Source organism: Nomia melanderi, chromosome 11 (genome assembly GCF_051020985.1).
Source record: "Nomia melanderi isolate GNS246 chromosome 11, iyNomMela1, whole genome shotgun sequence".
In the NCBI taxonomy this organism is placed as follows: Eukaryota; Metazoa; Arthropoda; class Insecta; order Hymenoptera; family Halictidae; genus Nomia; species Nomia melanderi.
Window position 1 is genome coordinate 9,015,908 of NC_135009.1, and position 20,018 is coordinate 9,035,925.

At 46.1% G+C, this 20,018-nt stretch overlaps 1 protein-coding gene across 5 annotated transcripts in view; it reads right to left on the reverse strand.

Annotated features, from left to right (window-relative positions):
- The window catches only part of LOC116430589 (uncharacterized), a 160,681-nt gene extending 141,756 nt beyond the window's left edge, over positions 1–18,925 (reverse strand). The window contains exons 1-2 of one of the 5 annotated variants that reach the window (XM_031984956.2): positions 18,631–18,925; positions 16,117–16,629 (exon numbers count right to left, since the gene is read on the reverse strand). In XM_031984956.2, the coding sequence (XP_031840816.1) occupies positions 16,117–16,142 (26 nt within the window). In that variant the 5' untranslated portion in view covers positions 16,143–16,629; positions 18,631–18,925. Of the gene's footprint in view, positions 1–16,116; positions 16,630–16,803; positions 16,938–18,218 lie in introns of those variants that run through there. The other 4 variants (XM_076372238.1, XM_076372236.1, XM_076372235.1 and 1 more) reach the window with 4 other exon arrangements.
- Positions 18,926–20,018: the final 1,093 nt, after the last annotated feature.

Genomic DNA, 20,018 nt, shown 5'->3' on the forward strand with positions numbered 1-20,018 from the left:
CCGGGAATGCGACTGGGGGACAGAAGAAAAAGGCATCGAGACAGGAGACAGCCAACGAGAGAAGCCGTAGAAGGCGAGGAAGAAAAGAAAGGAGAGGAGGTGGGACCCACGTAGTATGGTCACGGACGCCAAAGAGCAATTAAAAGCAATTCCTCGTGGCTGTATATCATTCCTACGTGCACTACTGCTGCGGCTAGGAGCCCATTAAAATCGACCTTCGACTCCACCCGCCGGCAACAACGGGATCTCCTGTTGTTCCTCTTGTTTTCGAGGGGAATCGCGGTGCAGGGACGCGCAGCCAACGGAGAAACGAACCGAGCCGCGAACGGGAAAACACGAGCCGTGTTTGCTCGCTTCCCGTTCGTTAACGTGGACGACCCGTTATTTAAAACAAAAACAAAAAAAAAAGGAAAGAAAAGAAACGAACGAAAAGCGATCCGCCAGGTCCCATTTCAAACCGATCGCAATCCGGAGATTGAATCGCGGGCTTTTCGTGAAACGATCGCGAACCCCGGGAAGCGAATAGATAGGTGCAGAGGGGAATACTCGTTTTATTTAAATTGTAGATTATTCCGCGGTTGCGAAACTCGTGGGGCTCGAACTCCCCGTGTCGCACGAGGATTATCGCCGCGGGAATATCCCTCGCGCTCGAGAGACACGTTCTCCGCGCCCCTCGGGTATTTCTGCCGTATCCGCGAGGCTGCAGATATCGCTAGATGTTTTGTGGGGTTCTTCGGAATGTTGTTTAACAACATTGTTGCGCTGCACCCTGCAGTTGTATGACTGAATTTCTAAAAATTCTTTTAGTTCGGTCTGCTGCTCGCCTGTTGATCTCGATGTGTTTTCTGAATGATTGTAAGGTTGAAATAGAATTATGGTTATTAAAGGGGAAGTAATAATAATACAGGCAAGTCGAAAACAGAAGTAACATTTCTCCTAGAAGCTACCGTTTCCGAAGTAATCGATGCCGAAGAGATGGCCGACACGAGTATCTATGAGAAGTAGAAACGGTAAGTTATGAACAGCATGTTAAACGATAGCGAGCTCAAAAAATTGTTATTTCAAACTGTCCAGTTATCTTTTTGTTCAGAATAAATTCAATTAATTTACATTATCATAACTACTGTTACCCCAGAGTTATAGACCCGAAATTTATAAAATGCTCTTTTACATTAGCAATAATTCCGCGTCACGTTCTTCATTATTATTTTCCAAGACAATTGTATTATAAATCGTACAATAAGGACAAGCAATAATCATTACAATATACAGAATAAATCTAAGAGATAAATGAAAAATTCCATTCAAAAGATTCGCGGACCAGTGGCCATAAAAGTAATTCCATTCCCCGCGTCTTTTCCAATCGAACGTTTATCGGATTCTCGTCTCCGCTCGCGACGAGAGCAATCTCGCCGCTTGTCTCCCGCGTATTTACAATACCCCGCGCGGGATAGCTTCTGGGCTGACGTTCGACCGACCGGCCGACTGGCACAAGTGAAACCTGAAAACTGCGCCACACAGCCAGCTTCACTTTCGAGCGGAATCGATCGATACGTCGACATTTCGCTCGCCGTTCTTGTACCCTTTCTCTTCCAATACCCGCCAGCGGAGTCAATACTATTTCACCACGATTCAGCGACCATAAGGAAAACGGCGCAATATGAACGACACAGCGAATTATGGGAGTCTTTGTGAAACGATATGGAAAAACGAAGAAAACCGTGCGCAGTAATTTCAAGCAGGAAAAGTTTCAACAGTGAAATTGGAAATTGTAATTAGTTTGACTCTTGCATTAAGTCGAAAGAAATTATAATTAGCTCAACTTTCCGATTAAATCCTCTCGTAATTTCTTTCCCAGCTGCGCCACATCGAAGCTTTGTGCTCGATAATTAGCTAGAACGATACTTTAATTAAACAATATTAATAAGAAAATAATAGAATTTCATTTCGATCGAGAAGAAATGAACAACATCTATATTTAGTAAATTCAATCTAAAATTTTCAAATTAAAAATTTCAATTTAGCTATAGACCAATGTATAAACAACGATATAAACAAAAATTCAAGTTCTCGCTTGACCATATTCCTTTCCCCGACGTTTTCGAACATACGAAACGAAGACCGCATTAAATTCTATCAAATCTCGTATGTAGTTTACAACTGCTCCGTGGATTTTTATACACTATAAATGCACGAGGTTCCGTAATCTAGTCGTAATATCGCGTGGCGCGATGCCCGTGAAATCAACGACTCTTCTTTGTCACATTCTTTTAAACGTGTTGTAAAGAGGATGTGCTTGCGCGCGCGCGTTTCGTTCGATAAAATATTGTAACTGTAAAAGACTGTATCGGACGAGCGCGTGCGAGCGAAGATCGTTTCCCATTCTACACGCGAGCCTGGGACTCGTGTAAGTTTTCTCGTTTGAGAGCGAACCGGATACGCCGTAAATTCGACGGTTGTTACGCTTTCGGATCGGGTAGAGCGTAACCGCGAGAGGCCACCGATAATCGAAAAGTTATTGCAAATAACATTATAAGTACCAAAACGGGAAATTATTGTTTATAAAAAATTTGAAGGTATCGGAAATTTGCATATTATTTAACGATTAGGAGATGAAAATATTCCAGTTTCGGCTCTCACAGTGTTTCCTACGAGAAAACTCTATTCTTATCTTGCATTGTGCAATTGTAGTGCAATATTTGTTTTGCGCGTAGCCATCGATCAGTTATCCAAGATACTGATAATTTTGTAGCAGTGTTAGGTAATCCTACAACTGAAGTTATGTAACTCTTATCCAAATAATTAGATAATTTTAACTTCAACGTAAGATTAGGTAACTTTCTTCCGTCCCATGAGAAATTGAATGTTAACGCTTACAACTTTTTCTACGAGTAATCTTCAATTTTGGTCTCAAGCATGGCGCTCGCTCGTTCCGCAGGCGAGGCCGGCAAAAAATCGGGGACCGCTAGCCGGAACAAAATCGGGCGCGTTCTCACGGTCGCTGATTAGCGACGGAATCGCGATCGGATGCTGTTCGATCTTTATCGCCGATGTCCCACGACTTTTACGATGAATCAACGTCGTAAGGACCGGGTTTAACGACCGGATAACTACTACCCGTGCCAGCAAATATTTGATCAATAGTCGGGGATATATTTAATTAACGGTAAAGGAAGCACAATGATGATAGTCGAATAAAACGTTAATGTAGCAACTAGACTGCGGATGTTTGCGCGAGCACAGGGGTTTTATTGGACGACTGCGGACTCCGGGCTGGAATCGAACAGAAATTCGCATGCCGAGGGGTCGTTTCGAGCCTCTCTGTTTAATGAAAAACTAATTGAAGTATTTTACACGCTTAACTGTCCACGATTTTAGATAATCGCTCGCGCTACGGCCGCGTAAAATTCACGACGTGATGGTAACGAACGTGTTTCTGCTTAAACCTCTTGCCCTAGGATTTCTTTCTCAACTCTGATCGATGCGACTGCTTTGCTATTAATAATTTATTGGAAAAAGAGGAAAATTCTAGGCATTTTCTATCTTCATGTTTGTTTTTAAGTATAACAACTCATTGCAGAAAAATAATATTTACTTTGCCTTCGAAGGAATTAAATAAAATTATATTGATAATCTTCACCACGAGTCTAACGCGTTGTTATAATACAGGGGATTAACAACGAGCACAACAAAAATATCCCTTTATTAAACGAGTCGTATGAAAATTAAAAGAAAAATCCTGATAGTTTACTCTATGCGAGCAATTTTCTCTAACTTTTCTCACAGTTTCTCATCCTTTGTCGAATGTCCTATTTCAAATTTCCTCGATGTTATCAATCGATAACTCTTCTTCAAAAAATACTCTTACATCAGTGATTCCGATCGAAAACCCACCGGTAGTTAACAGACGCATCGCATCAGACAAGAGGGACGATCAGCCGCATCCGCGAGTGAATCGACTGTTCAGCCGCAAGATCGACAGTGACACGTATAAAAATGTCAGACGGACAGCGTGCGTGCGTGCGTGCGTGCGAACGCTAACGACATAGAAAAGAAATCAATGAGCGCGAAGGCGTTCGAGCCTGAAATTAATCGATTCAATATCGAGATATCGCCGGCCGTCGATCGACTTCCGAGAGGCATGGAAACGAAAGAGGGACGAGCAAAGGCCGAACGAGAGAGAGAAGCGAGAGGGAAACTTTAAAGGCCATTCGAGGCGCAAAGAGTCAAGTAGCCGCAGGTGGTAAACCAATCAGCCGCGAGCGGATCGCACGTGCATTTATGCTGCACTTAGGCTGCGCAGCCTAATGCATCTATGACATAAAATGGCCGAGTGTTTGCGGTCCGGTGATCGCCACGCCGCCGATTTATCCCGCTTCTTTTCCCCCGCGTTCAAATGAAATTCAGACGCGCGAGTCGGTTTCACCGTTCCACTTAACCCCGAGCGGAGCGGAGTCCGGACAAGCGAGCGGCACTCGAGGTAGGCGCGATACAAACTATCGGCCGGCCGGCTTTCGATCCGCTGTCGGTCCATTCTCACTTCGATCCCATATTATTCAATTGATTATTCATAGAAGGCGAGACACTAAGTAAGTGGAATCACTTCGATTACTGTACAGACAACGATCTTGGCGAGAAACATTTCAGATAGAAGTTTATTGGTTAAACGGGGGACATTTGGGGACATATTTCATACAATAATACATATATCTCGTGTATTTTTCATTGTACTACTAGATTAATATCTTGGTTTTCTATCAAACAAGTATTCGGTTTTTCATAGTAAAAAGTAATTCAATCAGTAGAAACTAACTAATCACTAGAAATGAACTCAACGTAGAAACAGGTATGTAGTAAACTATTTAATTTCGTCTTATTATTTGAATTTTGGACAATTTCAAGGGTACTTTCGAATTGTTAACCGTTTAGCTACTGTACGCCACTATAGTGACTTTCGTGTTTTTCTGAGCGGTACACCATTATAGTGGCTCAATTTTTTCTGTCATTAACAGCTGTGCACATTATAGTCTAATCTAACGTACTTATACGGTGGAAAATTCTATCAGTCTCAAATCGCAGTGCTACATTTATGATGTGCAGATCGTGCCAAACCTTGCCGCACAGAGATATTGCTGCCAAGCTAGTCCGGCCGTAGTTAAAAGATTAAATGAGTTGTTAATAGTATTAACCACCAGGCAAACGAAGTCGCTATGAACCTAGATCCAATTAAGGTTCGATCCCGCTCTATCTTCGATCACCGAAACCAGTGAACAATGAAAGAATGTTGAGTGGACCGATAGTGTGTATGGGGCCTTACACGACTGGCAGGTTGCTCCATTATTAATCGTTGGTGGCAGTGATGGTTAGTCGAGCGCGGAACACTGGCTGCCGCCTCGTTATTACCGTTTCCCGGCCATGGCAACTGAAACACCGTGTCTCGTTAGCCGTGAGCGTTAATTAAATCGTAACGCGTGTCCCGTCGCCGGAAAATCTCCGCGGTCGTTCGGACAATTGTCGCGTGGGCGCTTCTCGGGAATCTGGAAAGAGAAACTCGGTTCCTTAAAAAGGATAATTTTCCGACGGAAAAAAAACCTACTCTATTGGATGTCGCTGATCAAACGTTTGTACGAGCCTTTTCGTGATTAACCTTTCAGGAAGACTGTATTTCATCCGCGGTGTAGTTTATACTTTGAAAATGGTGGAAAGGACATTTCAAGGAAACAGAAGGATATTCATATTTAATGAATTTAATTTGAAATCTTCGTGGAACACTTGACCTATTACACTCGGAAGCTGTTCACTAAAAATATTCATCTTCCTGTGAGATATAGACGACATTCTTTGAAATTAATATTTCTTATTAGAAACAGAAACAGAAGGAAAGACAAAAATTGAAAAACTGATTAGTCGGATAATATAAGAATTGATTTAACGTTGAATGAAGGAAAGCGGAGAATTTTAAATCAAATTGTGAAACCGGTTGTTTGACTGTTCGTGGTACGTGTAGTGTTAAGAAACAGAACTATCTTATTTCACATACCGATACATCATAAAGAGTTCAATATTAAATATCAAACTTCATAGTTTTGCTGCATTAATCAACAGCGCAAAGGGTTAACTCCAATTCGATTACTGAAAGCTAATAAATCTAGCAGTTCAACGGTTGAAAGAGATCAATCGATCATTTCCTATGCTCGGAAAAAGTTTGTAACGGGGTGTAACGATCCATTACGAATGCCAGTTTCCCTTGCTCCTCCCTTTGACCTTTAAATCTCAGCTTATTCCGTGTGTACCGATGAATTGTAAAGGATTGGAAGAACCGCGTCGATACCGAGGGTCGCGTATGAATAAATAAAGCGAGCCGCGATCGACGTTAAAAATTCGGTCTCCAAAGGACTTGTTCGCGGCGGTGGAGGGAAAGACGGGCGTAAAAGCGGTTTAAAGTTTACGCGTGAAAGTAGCCGTGTCGCCTTTTTATGCTCGAATTTTTGAAGGACCGAATAAAACGGGACGTCCGCAGCGGTAGTAAAGAACGCGTATTCGATACGCGTTCGACGGTCGTTCCCGGTCGCGAGTGTGTCTCTCTTTTCGGGGTTTAACGAGTAACGCGTTTCACAATTTCGTGGATCGTTAAACCAGGTCCCTGTTGCACCGTTTCGGTGTCGATCGTTAAATGAACCGGACGCGCGGTTGTCCCTCGGTTGTCCCGTGATCAGTGAGCGAACGCAGCAGAGGCAACCGGGAACGAAAAGCAACAGTGTCTCGGGGTCTACACAACTTGTCGAGTCATTCAATCCTTGCTTGATGACTTACTCGACGACTAGTTCTGTAGAAGTTATTCGATTTAGAATGCCCTGATAGTATGTTCTTTTCGAATTTGATTGAAACAATTTATAGTTACTATTGACAAGAAACTGGTACATTGCTCGGACTTAGGTCACTGGAATTTGCCTAGGAAAATATAAAATCTTATAAAATTCTATTCGTTACTTCGTGCTCCACATTAGTCGGCCAAACGGTCCAGAAAAATGTCGGGCGCTGCATCGACGAAACCGATAACAGAGAAACTTTCACAGGTTGCTTGGTGGAACGGAACGTTTGCCACGCTTTCGACGACGCCGCATGATCGCGATTAGTGGTTTAACGCAGTTTAACCCCGATCAAGGATGCCGAGGGACTTTTTCTAGATTCCCGTTCAGTTGGCTGGTATAGTCTACAGACTGAATTCGAACTTGGTATCGCCCGTGGGCCAGCAGGAAAGAACAGGGCAAAAAGAAAGTCGCGTAAAACGAGTCTCTCGCGATTGATCTCGCCGAAACATGGCTGCCTCAGAACCCCAAGGCTTACATAATCGCGTTCTAATCCGGCTCCGAAGGCTCAGCTCGAGACAAAAGCCTCGAGTGATCGGGGAAGGTACCGTTCCCGCTACGATCTCGTGATCGACCGGTAATTATGGGCCCGACGAGCAACATATCCACCCGCTACGATTCCGATCTACCTGTCTATTCCTACGAATCCTCCGGTTATTAAGGTATTCAGGAACACTTTCGAAATCTCGAGTAAATTAACCGGTAAAATCTTGTTTACCGATGAACCATATTTTAGACAAATTCTATACGAAATAGTAACTCATTTACAATTAAATGTAGTTGAGAATACGATAAATTTTTTAAATTTTCGTTATAGAGTCTAGTGAAACGAGGATTTTACTGATTTCGTTCAGCTTTCCTCGATCTCTTAGTGTTTATATCCAACAGCCACATTAAAGATAAGAAGACTCTTTATCAACTCGAGATTACAATGAAACTTAAATAGATATTATCTCTACGAAAGGGTAGTAATTAAAAATCCATCCAATAATCGATATCACGAGTCCTGACAGTCGCAGAGCACTCACTTTATGCACCCAGTGTCGAACAACAAGAAAAACCGCCGAGGTTTCCACGCTCGAAGCGTTCAACGAACCGCGCCGGATATCCACATGATGACGTGATTCGTCGAAAGCCGAGTCGCGATACGGATATACCTAATTTCCGGCGCGCAGCGGGATCCCGAACGATTCGAATCGACATCGCGCGAAGTCGCATATGTGCTGCCGACGAATTTTTCGCGCGTGCTACGCGGACACCCGATATAAGGATTACGGGAAGCCCTACCTGCTAGTCAGTGACGCGTAATTCCCGATGACATTCCGAATATCGTAATTCGATTTACAGTCTGCAGCCTTTTTTCGACACCGGACGCATAGCGCAACGATCGTCATGTTGTCTCGTTTCATCGATGAACAACGAGAAATAGATACAGATATCCCGAGGGGAAAAAGGTTTCGAGAAGATTGGTCGCTGGATGTCGACGTCGCGCGGAAATCAATCGACGCTGATTGACGTCACCAAAATTCCACGGTTCCCAGGTGCGCCCACGCCGACTGCGAAATATCCCGTCGCGCCCGGAAGAAATACCGGAACCGCTCCGAAACGTAAAATCCTGAATATTTCTACCTTCCCTCCGAACCGTTGTGAACCGATGAAAAAGACAATGGGGTCGGTGGAAGGAGAAAAGAATTATCATAGCTTAGACAGGTGAAAAATGAAGCCAGCGACGTACCTTCGGATCCGTTGAGAGATCCAGGATAGAGGGTTGAGTTCGTGGGCTGAACTCGATATCAGTATCAAACCGATTATCTTGTAGTGAAAAATTGCGTTAATATCTCGACAATTAAATCGGATCAACGGTGGCTGATGATATTCTTGATGCTCGGAGTAGATGGTAAGCCGATGGAACAAGAACTCCTGTTGCTTTTATTGGAACATCGACGAAAAAAGAACTCCACCGAGCGGTAAAAGAAACGATAAGTCGACGGATTAAAATATCGCCGCGGATAAAAACGTGGCTAGTCTTTTTCGTATCGGAATCGATTTAATTTCGAATACCGCTGCGCTTTTACGCTTGCCTAATGAATAGAAAATGCATTCGGGCGAGAAAAAACGGCGGAATGCCTGGGATGAAGGTGGCGGTAAAAAATAAGAATGACATAATTCAGGATGTAAAGGGTTGAAGAAACGATCCCGAGAGCCGCGGAAATGACTTCGGCTCGCGGCGTCGTGGAGAGAGGCCGAAGGCGACGCGCCGTTCCCGCCGCGTGTCCTGCTAGGGGTTTCCAACCGAGGATATCGCGGGGATCACCGGCTGAAATCGCTGCTCGTCACGGATCACCGGAGCCCCGCAGACGAAAAAGGAGAAACAGGAAGTCCTGGCGGCGCTTTCGCGTCGAAACGGTTATTTCACGACGACGTAATTTCGCGGCGCGCGGCTTTTTCTGTCCGGCTGATGCCTTCCTAAACCGGTAACCACGTAATCTTATTAGCCGACTTTCTGAAAACCCACTGGCTCGCCCGTTCCGCGCACGATTTTTCGTCACCACGGAGCGTACAACTGATGGACAAAAGATTTTGAACACTGCGATCTTCGAGAGAACCAAGGTGTCGATTGACCCTTTTTTATAAATCGGGCTGGTGCTGCGTTAATACCGTTCATTTCGTGAATTAAAACGCGCTAAATTGAAGAAATTGGTGATATGTATAGAACAATGTATATAAGCTGGTGGTATTCCTATTGCAAAACATACTTTCAAGTGAAAGTTACGATCACATTGCACTCATATTTCAAAAAAGGCAATGAAATTCCCCGACGAAAGTTCGAAGAACGATCCGCGTTGCGAATTGACGAACAGTATGCGCGATTGCAGCGCGTTACGTCATCAAACGAAATTCCCTCGACTTTTCGGCGATGCAAGAAAATCGACACCGATTCACTGGAATCATCTGCTGCGTCAGAATGCAAACGACAACAGGATGACACGTCGAAAATCTGATCGAACATGAAGCGGCCGCGGAGATTCACCGACGCAGCCGCATCGACAACTTTAATGGAATCACCGGACGGCGATTATAATTCGTCGGACGCCGTCGATAATGAATACAGCGAAATCTCTTAATGAACCGTTTCCCTCGTACGACTCCTAATCAGACGTATCCCATTAGCGCTGGCTATCGAGCTCGCCTATCGGAATTATGAAACTGTCTCGCCGCTGTTTCTCCGGACAACCCGACTGACGCGACGTCGATTCGATTCTAATCAGCGCCTAACGACGCATTCCTGCACCAGGACCGCTCTCCGTTGCGCCCAATTAGGGAGATGCAAAGGTTACGTATTTTCAGCGGCGTTTCTTTTTCTTTCATCGTGGAAATCGACGGGGGACGAGAAGATGAAAAGGCTCCGGGAACAATGGAAGAGATCCTCGGCTGACGAGGCCGACGGAAAAGCTCGGGGCGACGGGCGATTACGCGGCAGTCCCTATTGTCGATAAGACGTATCAAAGCAATAGCCCACGGTGGCCCAGTTTGCGCCTCCGCTCGCGAATTACGCTCGATCGAGCCGCCATTCCCGCTCCCAAGCGTGTGCATTCGCGTGCCGCGCACCCGGACGCTGGACCCTCCAATCAACGTTCACTCCGGCGGTCTTTTATTCGCGCGCGACCATTTTTCTGCGGGTTTTCCGCTCGACGAAGCATCGAATCCCGACGACCATTGTTCGTTGCTCGACGGCGTCGATCGCGGAGAGAAACAATTCTTAGCCCGCCTTTTAAACGCGGGATTGGACCCGTGGCTCAATGTTTTCGTGTTTTTCCAAACCTTGTCGCTCGAATGAATCTTATTGTGCGGATTGTAGATTTGATCTCTGTCTTTTGAAACGAAAAATTAGGATTCAGTGTACTAGGATAATTGTGATGTTTTAGTTGTAGCTTCATGTAAAGGTTCAGGAAACTTTCAATTTCGAATAATTATTTTCTGTAATTTCGTCTTCTTCTTCGATGCTTGCCTAAGGGCGATTAATTCCCCGAGCGTATCGATTCCGCGGCCACACGAGGCGTCCGTCGCGATCGATGAAGAATAAAAAATTCATCTCGACCCGTTTGGATCGTCGGGCAACGGGGACGAAAGGCCTCGAGCGAACGCGTCGGAGATACGATTGTTTCGAGCCGCGACTTCTTCGCACAGACGGTTCCCGGGTACGTGATTTCTCTGCCAATAGGTTCGTTCGCGGAGAGGTGAATCATTCGTGACTAACGCACGAATTTATTCGCGAACCGGCGTTCTCATTGCAGTCCCGTATTTTTCGCGCGTGAAACAATGTTATCGCGACCGGTTACCGAGACTTTGAGAACTGCGGTTTTCATTTCGATTGACCACCCGCCGAACCGAAACGTCGATATAGTTTCGTAAAATGTAATCCGATTACATACCAAAACTAATGACTAAAATGCGACTTTTGATTCGATTGCGAGTCGCAGCCTCCAGTTACACATTAGAATTCACTGCAATCAATGTCAAGTATAGCTTATCAACAATCGCAAAAGATAATTTGCAGCGATTAAATTACACTTCCAATCTATCGCCCATCTATCGCTAACGCAATCTATTACATTACAGTCGAATCAATAATTTAATCAAATTACATTTCGTCTACCTCTAAATCTCAACGAGATGAGCCAGACCCATCTAATCACATTAACTTTTGCGATACTCGATCAACCAAAAACTAGTACTAATCTATTATATTATACATCATTAACTTAATCAAATTCCATTGTGACCAACTCTAAATTCCAACGTACTGCGTACGCGTGCAATTGCATCAACTTTCGCGCCATCCGGTCGACCGAAAACGCCCTAAATTGACTGTGTTGGATGACTAGTCCCAATCCTTGACCCTGTGCCGTTCCGCCAGACATCAGGTTACCTCCTAACAATATTTTCCGAATAATGAACCTATATTTGAACCTATTCCCGTGTGTACGTTCATTCGGACGTCCAACAGCAGTTCGCGGGATCGTTTCCCGGAACGCGGATCCGGCACCTGGAAACGGGAGTAGCCGCGGCCACCGGTGATCACCGGTCTCTGCCCCAGCGTGCTCGGTAATTTCCGCGCGAACAGTTGGCGGTTCTTTTAAACATGTCGGCGGGGAAGGTAACGGGCCGCAGTAAAATATAATGCACGGCGGAACGTTCAAGGTAACGCGCAATAACTTACGACGGTTATGGCCCTTAACTCTGTTTCGCCGCGCCACGTGGAAATGGTCGGATTAATGAGATTTGGCTGAAAAGAAGAGTCCCGAGCGAGCCGCCTATGGCCTCGGGATTAACGGGCTAGCGCAACGGTGCTCCCGACCTTTCCTACCCGATCCCAAGACCCCGGACGAACTTTCCCGCCGATAGTATTTTTCAAACGGCGCGGAGCAACCTCGACCGCGGTTACGCGGCCATTACGGTGGCCATTGCGCAGCCCTTTGTGTCTTGAATTATTAATCCCGCTACCGACTTTATTAGAGATCGTATCAATACCGATTAACCGTCCGGGTGTAGTTTATGATTTTTTACAATATAAATTTACAATTATTATACGGATGATGAGGAAGTTAAGTTAATATTTGTAACAGAAATTTCCATGGCAATTGAAGAGGTCAAGTGGCTTAAAGTGAAACGAAGAATGGGAAGACTCAAGAAAATCTTGAGAGGCTAGTACTTAGTAGCTCGAAGTTCGCCGAAAAGACTAGAAATTCGTCCTAGCTCGAAGCAAGACGAACGTCCCGGGGAAGGGAGCGGAATCAGGGTCGCGCGCGACCGATGGAGAATGAAATTAGTCGAGAACGTCTGTTCTACGTGCAAGAATGCGCGACGAAGTTCGATCAATTAAGAGTTAACGAAGAAAGAAGAAACTCGGCTGTTTCTCCAGCTCGACGCGGCGTCGAACGGGGAAACGAGGGAGAAAGAGAGAGAGAGAGAGAGAGAGAGAGAGAGAGAGAGAGAGAGAGAGAGATCCGCTTTCTGCAATTAATCGCATCAAGGACGACTTTCCCAGACCTGAAGAGACGTTGAGGGAAAATTCATCGGATCGAATCGCTTGAGAAGCACAATGGCCGGTTGATCTCCTTAATTGAAACGCTTTAATTAGAGCCCGAAGCCAGAGAGGCGCGGGAAAGTCGAGGAACGAACGAAAAGCGAATAGGACGAGCCATGTCGCGAACAGTCGAACCTTCTTTTTTTTGCGAACGAGGAAAAAGAAAGTTTTTCCCAGGCGTCGCGCAATGGGTTCCACAATGGGCCCAGTTCCCGCGTTTGTTAGAGGCGGACGCTTCATTTTTATCGTTTGTTCATCGGCAAACGCGAACCGGTAGGAGAACAAATTCGTCGCAATTTCCTGCTGGTTACGTTGTCGAACGATCTTTCAAACGAGATCTGTCGAAGAGACGCGGGTACCCTCCAATTAACCCTATGAAAACCAAGTCCTGATGCTTTTGTTCGAAAAGTAATATCTCTGCCGACCTATAAACGATTTTCCAATACGTTTTCACGTAAATATATGTTCTATGGAAACCATTTTTCAGATGTACCACATGAAAAAAACAAGATGCTTTTGATTCTGTGTAACCAAACGATGGATTCCAAAGGATTTAGCGATAAAGCGATAAAAACTCTCGATTTAGAAGGCGGAATTTACGCGATCCAAGGAGCCCCGCCCACCAAAACACCTTTCGCGTGGATCCCTACGTGGTTTTCCTGTCGGGGCAACACGTTCACCGATCCGAGGCGACGATCAGCTAGCCGCTCTGCATTCTCATCCGACATTTTTCCCGCTTTCTATTCCCTTTTTCGGGGAGCCCCACTTTCGGATCGGTCGCGATAACCGCTTCGGGGGCCCCTCTTTCGTATGCAAAGACCCGACCGCGATACTGTTATTGTTTCTAAACGAGTGTACGGCCGGTTGCGTGCCCCGGGAATTTAATCTTTCCAACGGGCAGAGAGAAAGGTTCTCCGGGAGTCATGATTGAAACGTGATAGCGGACCACAACACTCTATGGAAAGTGTTCGATTCGTGTGGCAAGCAGATAGACAGATACTCCAAACAACCTAACAGCATAAATCTAATCACCTAGATGATTCAATAGACAAGATTCAACTCCTCAAAAGTCAGCGTAGCTATGAATTGTCCAAGATGTTTCGTAAAAATCCTTATCTCCAGTGAATCAACCCGGGCACTGGTTCTCCAACAAGAGAAAAAAATGTAGGGGACAGGGATCAACGACCGATTAGAAAATTCGTTTTCCCATGGGTAGCTTCTAGAGTCCTACGTGAAAACATCGTGAACTCGAGATACCCGAATTAGCATTTCAATTTGTTCGCGCAGGTGTTCTGCAGGCGACACCGAGCCGCCGACGATCGACACGCGGTGCTTCAACCGCAGCGAGCACCTGACATTTTCAATGCATACCCTAACCGCCGCGCGATCCACGGGACACGCAGCATTTACATAGCTGTCTGCGCGCGCTGTTATCCTATCTTATCTGTCCGTGTCTCTCTATACCGAGAAACGGCGCGTTACTGAATCGCGGAATCCTCAACTTCTTTTTTCCCCTTTTTCGAGAAACGCACGTGGGGTGCGCGCGCGCACGCGGTCCCGGCTAACGGGCTACCCGACTGTTCAAGGCGAGATTCCAGGCTACCGATGATACTCGCGAACCGTTCGCCACGACTAACGAACGACGCGGCTGTGTAATTGGCTTTCGATTGTAACCCGGCTACCTGTTAATTTATCAACGGCCTCGCACGCGGCCGCATTAAGCAGACGCACGGGGCGAATGTTAATCCCGTGATTAAAGGCGGTCCACGGCTACCCCGGTACCCAGAGACGTACCGAGCAACCATCCTTACGAAACGACCGCATTAATCATTCCGCGGAACCCGTTTTTTCTCCTTTTCCATCTTTTTTTTGCGGAATCCTTTGGAAAACGGTTGGCGTTACGCGCGGATGGATTCTTCGTTCGCGTCCGTAATCGCACGCCAAGGCACCGGAGAAAATGTATACCGCGATGTTACCGGATGATGCAAATGTCAACGGTAACGCACTATTGCCACCTACGGACATTCTTAGAAAATGAGATATTCCGACTGCTGGGTGATCAAACTCGTTTACGTTTGACGAAGAACTTCTCTTAGTAGGTTACTGTTTCGTTCCATTCGAATTGCGAAGAGTTTCAGTAGTTTTCGCATATAAGAACATTAATTTGAGTATGCTTCAACTTTGCCGAATTTGCTAAATTTCTAAGTTGCTAAGTTGTTAAGTAGCTAAATTATTTTTATAATTTTTAACTGCTAGGAATGCTTCTTTTGCAGTTTTAACACTGGAACTACCGAGCAGAAAAAATTGATTATTCTGTATTTCCTTATAAAATATATAAAAATACATTTATTGAGTGTACAATTTCCTTAAATTCTAGTTTGTATTTATATAAATCAATTTATTGAATAATTTCTCAGAAAATCGTCTGTGCCTTTGCTATAACTTCGAAAAAAAGGGTGCAAAAGTGACACGAAATGGGTCATTTCGACCCATTTGGTAGCTCTAGTGTTAAATGAGTCATCATTATCATTAAAATTCGGATGTACACAGTTCTAGTAGGGTTGATCTAGGGAAAACTTTTCCCCTGGATAGTCTGGGGGTTTCCTATTTGCAACAGTTACAGCATCAACAGTTACAGCCGTAACGTTTCAGTGGGCTGAACAAACGCGGCTCGTTACGTTCCTCGTTATACGAACGAGCTTTTATTGCGAGCTACGACGAGCACTGTTATCGTTAACTGTACACAGGGACGTAAAGTGTAACTAGACGCATGGCGCGCAATTCGCCGAAGAACCCTTCGCTGGGGAAGTAACCAGATGCGTGTAACTCGAAGTAATGGCAAAAAAAAAATAACACACTGTTCCTCATTCGAAAGAATGAAATTATTCATGAAGAACACGTGTCTTTGATTATTTATATATTCAACAGTCGAGGCATGTTGGGAGCATGGACGCCATCATGTCAGTTACAGCGACAACTGATAGGGTTATACGTACAAAAATATTGAAATGTTAACGGAAAGTTATTTAGTTTAAACAATACTCAATATTAGTCTCGCTATTACTCACGTTTGATTAAAATACTGGACAAATAGTAACAGAGGTTTACATGACTGTAGAACCACCAAAAAGTACGTTAAAACCGTTGGGTTTGACTTACCCGAGCGCGCGTTGTGTGGTCTTCATTTGGCTGGCTGGTATCCCCGCGAATTCCTCGAAGCGATTCCCTTTCAACGTCGATCCATCGATTCGTTTCGGCGTTAGAGCACACGCCACGAATGCCCCGCAACGGTTGGAATAAAGAAGAGGGAAAATGACCAATAAAACACTAAAAAAACACAGCCGTACACGTACACCGTGAGTAGAAAGAGCACCCGTGTTCTGCGGCTTCGCGCGTCCCGTGATCAACCACTTCACCGTATTATTTTCGCGGGAATCGATTGGCTTTCGATTATCGAAATCAATGGCAACCGCAGCCGCGTGATTGGTCGCACGCTTACGTTACCGGATATGCGTATATCGGATTCTACCGAACGCACAAACAACAATGTACCAACACTTCAGGCGACTTCCGTTTCAACAATGGCGGTTTCGAATTTCCGCCGGCTCGCGACAGTTGAAATCGTCCCCTTAAGATCTCCTGTGGATCGGATCTCGTGGCGATCCACAGTACCTGTAAAAATACGTTAAATATCGTACGGCGCGCAAAAGCGACGCTTCCATCTAGTGCGCGATGGTAACAGGCACGAATTAGATTAGTGGGACTCGCGACCGAGACACTTGGAGGTTAGGTTCAGTGCAGACGCAGACAGAGAAAGGGGGGCAGAGTGAGAAAGTGCGACATAACCTCTCTTTCATCAGACGGATGATCCTGCAACCGTAGCGGCGTCCGCGACGAAACACTAGCTCATTTCGTCGTCGCGACAGCGATTGTCATGGCGGCAGCAGGTTTTCGCGTGATCCTCGGCACGTGTCAAGATTCAAAAAGGATTGACCGTCGACGGCGGTAAGTTGTCCCCTATCTTCACTCGTGAATCCCTTGCCCGAGCTCACCGCTCGACGTCCACCAAATATTAAACGGAGACGGTTTAAATGGCGCGCGTCTTGACGCGAGCATCACGGTTGTCGCGTAACAGGCTACGTTCAGTTGTGTGCGTCCGCTGGACCGCTGTTTCCTCCCCACCAACCGTATACACCAACTCTGTCCTCCGTACTCTTTGGCGCGAAACACCGATGCTCCCCTTTTCCTCGTCCACTCTCGCGACAACTATTTCCCCAAGCGTTTTCCTCGAACCTTCTCCCAACGTTGAACTGAAAGCTCCACCCGGAATCTGCAGGTCAGATATATCGGGTACAACAACGCAAAAGCGTGCCACTTTAACAAACGACCGGCCGACCTGCGTCCTTCCGACCGGCAGGACTGGTTTACGCGATAAACACGCGGCGGATCGTGTTCACCGAGAGACGGAGCTGTACCAATACGGACGTGTCGAAACACGCGAGCGATACAAGAGAAAAGGAGAAACGAATCTACGGAAAGCCAATGGAAATTTTCCCGGGACGGTCCGTTACGGGGTGGCCGCGGTGGGGGAAGATGTTCGCGCGGAATCACCGAAAAACTTGAAATCGCGCGGCAGGTGCAAAAGGTGCCGGTTTACACACGGTGGAAGCGAGCGACCTCCTCTCTTTGCCAGGTCCCAACCGAGAGGTCCACCGTACGAGGACTGGTTTCACGAGACTCCCCGTGCTCGACCGGCCAGACTACTTCGGTCCACGATAGAGGGGGAGGAAGAGGGGCAAAGACAGCGGGACAGAAAGAAACAGCGAAGGAGCCACAGAGAGAAAGAGAGAGAGAGGGAGAAGGGTACACATGCACAGAGGGAAAGAGAGTGTTCGGTCGAAAGAGGACTAGCGGCGGCGGGCGCAGAGCGCGGGAGGGATGGGGAGGGAGGGACGCGAGAAGCAGCGTGTGGAGAGCGAGCTCGTGGAGTGTGGGTCCCGTTCTTCGGAGAGAGGCTTGTTCCAGCAAGCGCGAGGAAGTACTGTTACTTAGACAGAGCCTTCGGGGCTCACAACGTGCTGCAAAACGCGATGCAGGCCTGGATGCGATGCATACGAATCTGACTCTAACCTCGGTGGATCAACAAGAGGCACAACCGTTTTCGCGATCTTCCTCTCTTTCTCTCTCTTTTTCTCTCTTTCTCTCTTTCTCTCTCTCTCTCTCTCCCCCCTCTCTCTCTTACTCTGTCCCCCGCTCCCTACCTCTTTTTCCCTGCGCGTAACGTCCAACACGTAAAATGAGCAAACTATGTAACCGATCGAACCTCTTATCCTTCCACGTTAAACCTCAAGGATGCACATACGACGCTTGAGCGATACAGTCTGGTTTTTAGGTTCGAATGGTTAGGTTAGATCGTGGGCTAACTCCGGTTCCGGAACTGTCAACGTTTTGATGGTCGCCAAGTCTAGGTTCCTAGGCTCAGTCGTTCTCGAACTGATCCCGCGGTTGACAACCAACTGTCTATTGTTGTTCCTGAGATTTCAGACGCATGGAAACGATGTCTGGCACGCAACGAAAGTACACGGGTCACGCGAATCTAATTACACCGCCGCCAGTATGCACATTGCGTATGACGCGTCGTGTGGAGCCCTGTACGCGTGCGTGGACACGCACCAACGATTCGCGTGTCCTCCTTCGCCCTCTGTTTACTTCTGTGCACGCGAATCCGGTGGGCTCGGTTCTCCACGGTTCAACCAGCTTTTGCGGCGCCTTGCGAACGGAAACTCATCGTCGAACACACTGACGGTTGTTCTCGGTTGCTCTCCACCGCTGATTTTTGGATTTTTATTTTTTCCTCTGTTTGTTTGTTTGTTTTTGTTGTTTTCGCTGCCGTGAGATTCGAGAAACTACGAAGGATACGCTCACCGCTCGGTGGTCGCGGCTCGACTGGACGACTGGCCGCCTCCGCGCTATTACCCGCCGTACTCACGCCCGTACCCAATCGCAACGGCGCCCCACTCGCTCCCTATATCGCGGGTATATCGACAACTTGGTATACTTCGTATACCAAGCGGCAAGCGATCTGTTTCGCTCTTAATCGGTGGGTATACTTTTGAAAATAACATCAGGCTTGCCATTCGTGATAGGATTTGTACATGCTGTTTAAAATTGATCTTTCACACGGAGCTGGTAGTGAACATTTATTTAGTTCATTTATAATTCTATTTTAAAACATGCTCATTTAGAGTTTGGACTGATTTCGAGTTTGCAAAAGTGTACCGTGAACCATGAACATTTTTAAGGACATACTTTGGTATATGCTACGAGAATAGGTACAACAGCTGACATAGTTTATCGATTTCCCAATTTTTATTAAGAATTTACGCTACCCGCGTTATGCCAAGTCTAGCGAGTCCCTATTCGAGTTATTTATACGAAGTTCAACAACCTGTCGGACTAAACATAGTTTTAAACTTTGTTTATGCGCATAAACGTCGACGTTAGGGCTGATTTTATCGAATCGCTTTTCGAAATATGTCGGGTTATTAGTGTAAGTCGCAAAAGTTTTGTACCCACGTACCTGCACGTGCTCGCGTGTTAACTCTTACTGGTGATCCGTGTGCGCGTATCATATACGGTGCGTACGTGTCGTCGGTGCGTACGAATACAACAAGGAGCGGGTGTAACCGGTTTCACCGATTTTTTCCCGAAAAGCTCTCGCGACGGTTTATAAAATTGTTCGCCCTTTGTCGTTTCTTGACGCGAGCGCGCGCGCTCGTGCACGCGTCGCTGGACACCGTGATATTCTCTACTTTTTCTCAGCTACCGCTTAGAAGAACCGTTTTTAGCGACCGTAGAAAATTAACAAAGGAAAATTCACCTGATGTCGCAGTGTTCGTTAAAGTGCGCGAAACACATTCGAAAGGATCTACAGCTGCGGCTACCTGTTCTCCGATACGCGCAGCGTGTAACAGGAATGAATTTTTTAAAATTCCAAACGTATAATCGTCATGCACTGTATAATGTAAGGTGACACCAAGGCAGTCTGGTACGGAATCGAG